Genomic DNA, 6,469 nt, shown 5'->3' on the forward strand with positions numbered 1-6,469 from the left:
GCTCCTGGATCCATTAATTCTCACTCCCACATCACTTACAGGACCAGACCTCCATCATACATATCCTCATCACCACTACCATTGGCGTTTCCCTCGTCTCTTCACAAACCCTCTGCACACGGCATTCATGGCAAATGCAACACAAGAAATTAAACTCTAAACTTAAATGCTTCACCTATAGCCAACCCACCCAAAATACTTTCAGATCTAAATACCTCTTATTATATTCCACTTTTTTTTTTAAAAAAATTTTTCTTAATGAATCACTGTGAGGTAGTTACAGACTTACAAACTTTCGTGCTCATGGTTCAGTCATATAATGATCGAGTACCCATCCCTCCACCAGTGCTATATTCCACTTCTATAACACACATTGTCTTTTATTTATTTTTGCTTTTTGGGTCAGACACGGTGACATACAAAGGGTTACTCTGCACTCAGGAATTAACTCCTGGCGGTTCTCAGGGGACCATATGGGATGCTGGGAATCGAACCTGGGTTGGCCACGTACAAGGCAAACGTCCTACCCACTATACTACTGCTCCAGCCCCAACACACATTGTCTTTTACTCAGAATCTCTAGTCAATCTAAAACAAATCAAAACTCCACCTACTGACATACCTTAGGCAGCTCATTTGACATTCATTTGACTCCCCAAGTTCTCATTAGATGGCCACAAAACAAAACCCAAACAAGATGCCCAGTTCTTCTCTAAGTCTCCACAGTTCATTCTAATCCAGTACCAACTAATAATCAGATGACCGCAGTGTTCCACTTTAGAGACTGGTTTCCCTCTCGCCATTTCAGTTCTGTGCTCTGCAGTCAGGGCAGCCTGTTAAGACTCGAGGCAGATCACTTTCCCCTCTGCTACAAAAGTTCCGTAGCTGCCTTTACTCTCAGAACAGAAACCAATCATTTCACACTGCCACTACGTGCCTGACAGGACTCCTCACTCTGTTCTCCTCAGATACCACAGAAACTTATAGTCACGCACGCGGCTACCTACCTACCAGTCACGCATAGCCACGCAGAGACCGAGCGGGTCACCCGCGCGGTCTGACTCCGAGCCCTGACGTTCCGGATCGGACGGAAACAGCGCTGGCCTTGGATGCCAGGCCGCGGCTCGGAAGGCCTGCCCCTGAAGCGGAAGTGCTCCTGCGCTGGGCCTGGCGCTGTGCCTCCTGGGTACCGCGGCACTCTGGGTGGGGTCCTCTGTCTTGGCTAGGTCACCTCCACTCTTAGCTGGGACCTAGGAACAACGGTGGCGAGGAGTGGGAGGCCTCGAGTGTAGCAGAGGAAATGTGCCCCCGGCGAGAGGGGTGTGGGTGCAAGGCGGGTGGCGGTGCCAGGTCCTCCGTGGCTGTTAAACTCTGTTCTTACCCGCAGACCCGGGAGAACCAACTGAGTCAGTGACCCATGACCTCCTTTGCATGTTGTGTACAGGACTACGCCTATGGGCACGGGTGTACAGAACTGCTGGGCGAGTGAGTGGGGGAGATGAGCGCGTTTCCTGTATTTCTGTGGTTGAGACTTCTTATTGCCCTTTTCAGGTTCCTGGATCGCTCCGTTTTCTCGTCATTTAGGAGCCCGGGAGCACACTCAGGCCGGGCCTTAGTATAAAAGCCCTTCTCCGTTTCCTAGCAGGTTGTCTTAGCTATAGAAAACATTATTTTAAAAAAAAAGATTACATGTTACAACTTGCAGCGTCTCTGCAAGGGGAGTCGAGATGTTGGGTGAAAAGAAAAAAGAAGAAAATACAGTGGAATGGATGTGAAGTAAATATTAACCGTAATGATCTTTTTGGTTTTCCAAGAAAAGTGACAGAAAGGATTCTTGGAGGGAAAAAAGAAAGCCTGACAGTCTGCCACATACTTTAGGCTCGGGGAAGAATTAGTCTCTGCTGGTCACCATCATCATTTCCAGAAGAGATGTTTTGAATGTTCCTTTCCAAGTGACACCCGACAGCTACAGTGGCCACTTCCTTAGGCTGAAGGACTCCCAATTTCAAGCTTTTAATTGTAACTTTTGCACTCTTGACTGAAAAGTCCCAGAAATTTAATAGGGTGGGGTGTATTAAACTGCAGTGGCCAAAGAGCCTAAAATTAAAAGGAAAATTTCAAACTGTAATTTGAGCTAGGTGAAAGTTAATACTATATGTAAAAATCCATGTGACACAGCTAAACTATTAGAGGGAAATGTACAGCTTTAAACAGTTTACCACAAAAGAAGAATGCCAAGAAACCAGTGAAGGGGCCAGGGATGCCTCAGTGGAAGAATCCTTGCATACTATGAAGCATGAATGGACAAAAAACTTACCATGATGTGCCCTAACAATGCAGGAATAGTCGAATACAAATGGTAGTAGGCTGGGGAGATTGGTCAAAGGACTGGAGTGCATATTTGCAGACAGGACCCTGGGTTTCACCTCTAGTAGGCCTGGTCACCCATATATCAATGACTATCAGTGCCCCAAGCACTGCCAGATGTGGGCTACCTTCCCCCCAGCACCAATAAACTATGAGCAACTTTGCTCCCAAGAGTTATGGTTAAGGGATTGGCAAGATAGCACAGCAGGTAGGACATTTGCCTTGTACTTTGCAGACTGGGTTCAATCCCTGGCACCCATATAGTCCACCAAGCACCACCAGATGTGATCCCTAAGCACAGAGCCAGAAGTAAGGCCTGAGCACCACCAGGTGTGTGCCCCCAACCCTGAAAAACTTCTGGCTAGTAAAAAAGTTAAGTTCCCACTGCCCAGCAGGTGTACACTATGTGATTCCACTCCCATGAAAGTCTAGAGAAATGGTGCTGCTCAGGAACAGTGGGGAGAAGGAAGGGGGATGGGACACGAGGAGCCTCCTGGCTCTGTGGGAAACATTGGGGACCTTGACTATGTTGACCGTTAACTATACATACAGTATATACACATGCTGGAAAAAAAAGTTCTATACTTTACATATATGCAATTTATTTCAGGATAGGCATATATCTCAGAATTATTAAGATCTAAATGTTCACCATAAAAATTAGTTATTATCATCCCTCTTAGAAAGTCACATCTTCCAACTATTTTGGCCCTACTCTGTCACTCTTCCCATAATTTAGGAGGCTGAACTTTGCCTTTGTGTCACCAAAACCAGGACAGCAATTAACTTCTATCACTAAAAACACTGGCTCAGGGTTTGAGCAGTAGCACAGCGGGTAGGGCATTTATTTGCCTTGCATGTGGCTGATCCGGGTTCAATTCCCAGCATCCCATATGGTTCCCCGAGCACTGCCAGGAGTAATTCCTGAGTGCATGAGTCAGGAGTAAGCCCTGTGTATTGCTAGGTGTGACCCACTGTCACTGTCCTCCCATTGTTCATTGATTTGCTTGAGCGGGCCCAGTAACATTGTGAAACTTGTTACTGTGTTTGGCATATCGAATACTTCACAGGGAACTTGCCAGGCTTTGCCGTGCGGGTGAGATACTCTTGGTAGCTTGCCAGACTCTCCAAGGGGGCGGAGGAATCGAACTTGGGTTGGCCATGTTGGCTGCATGCAAGGCAAACGCCCTACCCACTGTGCTATCGCTCCAGCCCAAGCGTGTGACCCAAAAAGCAAAAAATAAAATAAAAATTTTAAAAAATTAAAAAAAATAACACCAGCTTGTCAGAGGTCCTATCCTTGATGTTTGGGGGTTCCTGCCAGAGAGTGAAAAGGTGAACAATGCAGGAAGGTACAGGAGCCAAAAACCTTTTGGAATATTTATTCTGGGAGCAGCCCAGCCACAGTACTTGGGGTGTCTGAGAAGCCTGACAGCACCTGTACACTCTCAACCACACACCCAAACCCAAAAGACTTTCATACATGCCTCTTTTATTTGTTTATGCTGGGGACTGAACCCAGGGCTCACCTGCAAGGTAACTGCTCTACTGCTCATAAATAACCTCAACTGGAAAAGATTCTTTAAAACAGAATGTGGCCTCATTCACCAGTTATCCCACCTATTATCCTGTCATCTCTATACCAACTGTGACTCAGACCTTTCCCTCTAACCTCCCAGTCAATGAGTCTGGTCTTCAGGGTTCTGAACACAGAAGCTAGCCATGTCCACATCCAAGAAACAAAAATCCCTTCAAAGTGCTGAGTTATACAAAATAGTCCTTAGAACAAAGTGCCCATTTCATATTGCTTCCAGAAGCACTGGAGAGCTTCGGCAGACCCAGAACTCCCAGGAGATCCTGGCAGAGCAATCTGGTGCCCATGAGAGCTGCCTGTCCTTGCATATGGCGAAAACCCAATTCTCACATGAAGAGTGAGAACAACTGTCACAGCCTTTATCACCCGTGGACCAAAGAAGCCCAGGGCGGGCAGTTCCAAAGTTCCACTTGCTCCAGTGTGAATGATCTGGTGCTGAACAAGGGTGTCCTTGCAGCTGAAAGCCTTCCTACACTTGCTGCACACATACGTCCTGGCCCCTGAGTGGACTCTCTTATGTTTACTGAGGCTGGAGTTATGGCTAAAGAACTTGCCACACTCACTGCACCCGTACGGCCATTCTCCAGTGTGGAATCTCTGATTTGGAAGAAGAATCATCACTGTTGTCCACTTGTCCACAAAGGAAGAAAATCGTATCTGGAAACATTCAGTGGCAGCTTTAGCCAGAGCCAGATCATGTCCATGAGAACCCAGTCATGGGGGAGGAAATAAGCCTGACACTTTCTCCAGTGTGGAATCTCTGGTGCTGGATCACCAGGACAGAGGTGAGGCACAGAGGGTAACCTTCCCTGAGCACACTGGAATGACCTGCACACAATTGCTGACAGCCAGGTATAATGGGCTGGCTCCACTGTAGGCACTGGTGGGACACACCCCTGTATGACGCTTTGGGAACTTGCTGTAGGCAGATACATGAATGGATAAGGCACATCTGCTGGTGTGGCTCCTTCAAAAACCACTCACATGCAGAGCTTCCAATACTAATCCAGCAGGCTGAACAAGAAATCAGCACATTTCCTGCCTCCTTCTGACATTTCTTGAGGGGAAGATGACAGTTAAACTGCCAACAAAATGGCTTTCAGAGACCGTTCCCCCCGTGGACTTTCTGGTGTCGAACAAGATGGGAGCTTCTGCCATAGGCTTTCCCACACTCACTACACACATAAGATTTTTCTCCAGTGTGAACCCTCTGGTGTAATATGAGACTTGAATTGCACCTAAAAATCTTGACACATTCACTGCATTCATAAGGTCTTGCTCCTGTGAACTTTCTTGTGCTGAACAAGGTGGGAGCTGCTGATGTAGGCTTTTCCACACTCACTGCACACATATGGTCTTGCTCCCGTGTGGACTCCCTGGTGTAGAATGAGGCTGGAGTTGTGGCTAAAGCACTTTCCACACTCACCACATTTATAAGGTTTTGCTCCTGTTTGAATTCTCTGGAGTACAATAAGGTTGGAGCTGTGGCTAAAGAATTTCCCACACTCACCACACTCATAAGTTCGTTCTCCAGTGTGTCTTTCCGGCTGAAGGCCTTCCCACACTCACTGCACTCGTAAGGTCTTGCTCCAGTGTGAATGATCTGGTGCTGAACAAGGGTGTCCTTGCAGCTGAAAGCCTTCCTACACTTGCTGCACACATACGTCCTGGCCCCTGAGTGGACTCTCTTATGTTTACTGAGGCTGGAGTTATGGCTAAAGAACTTGCCACACTCACTGCACCCGTACGGCCATTCTCCAGTGTGGAATCTCTGGTGCTGGATCAGAGTGTCTTTGAAGCTGAAGGCCTTCCCATACTCACCACATTTATAAGGCCATTCTACCGTGTGAATTCTCTGGTGGTGAATCAGGTGGGAGCTGGGGCTGTAGGTTTTCCCACATTCACTACAATCAAAAGACCGTTCTCCAGTGTGGATTTTCTGGTGCTGAACAAGTGTGTCTTTGCAACTAAAGACCTTTCCGCATTCATTGCAGGCGTAATGTTGCTTTGCAGTGTGCTGTTTCTGGTGCACTTTCAGGTGGGATGGGTGAGTGAAGACCTTTCCACACTCGTTACACATGGGAGATTCTTTTCTGTGCATTCTGCAGTGAGTTATAGCTGACTTCTCTTTGGACGTATTTCCCTCATTCCTCATTCTCAGAGGGTCCCCTTTCAGAATAAACTCTCTGGCTATCAAGGCAAGGAAAGCAGTTCAGAAAGGATTTCTCTTTACCACTGTCTCCCTGCCCGAAACTAGGGCTGTGTGGGGAGGTGACTGTAAAGCCAGTCTTTTGGCCCAGCTCTGGCCCACTGTGAGGGGAGAAACCAGGACAGTATGGCCAGGCCACTCCATCTTCCCTGCCAGCACAGTCTTTCCTGACACATGGACGGCAAAGCTCTCCACAGGGAAAGTCCCAGTGCTGTGCTCCCCAGAGGGCTTTTCCCCAGGACATGGATCCTGCTGCTGGTGGTGGTGACTGTCTGTGCTGACCAGGGGCCCGTCCCTAC

At 47.7% G+C, this 6,469-nt stretch overlaps 1 protein-coding gene across 1 annotated transcript; it reads right to left on the reverse strand.

Annotated features, from left to right (window-relative positions):
- Nucleotides 1-4,967: 4,967 nt before the first annotated feature.
- Nucleotides 4,968-6,116, reverse strand: LOC130044456 (zinc finger protein 304-like). The gene is given in 3 exon segments (XM_056137194.1): nucleotides 4,968-5,244; nucleotides 5,246-5,501; nucleotides 5,504-6,116. Coding segments are annotated over 3 exon segments (1,053 nt in total). The 3' UTR covers nucleotides 4,968-5,060.
- Between the last annotated feature and the right edge of the window lie 353 nt (nucleotides 6,117-6,469).

This window comes from Sorex fumeus, unplaced genomic scaffold (assembly GCF_029834395.1).
Source record: "Sorex fumeus unplaced genomic scaffold, SorFum_2.1 ptg000122l, whole genome shotgun sequence".
NCBI classification, from domain to species: domain Eukaryota; kingdom Metazoa; phylum Chordata; class Mammalia; order Eulipotyphla; family Soricidae; genus Sorex; species Sorex fumeus.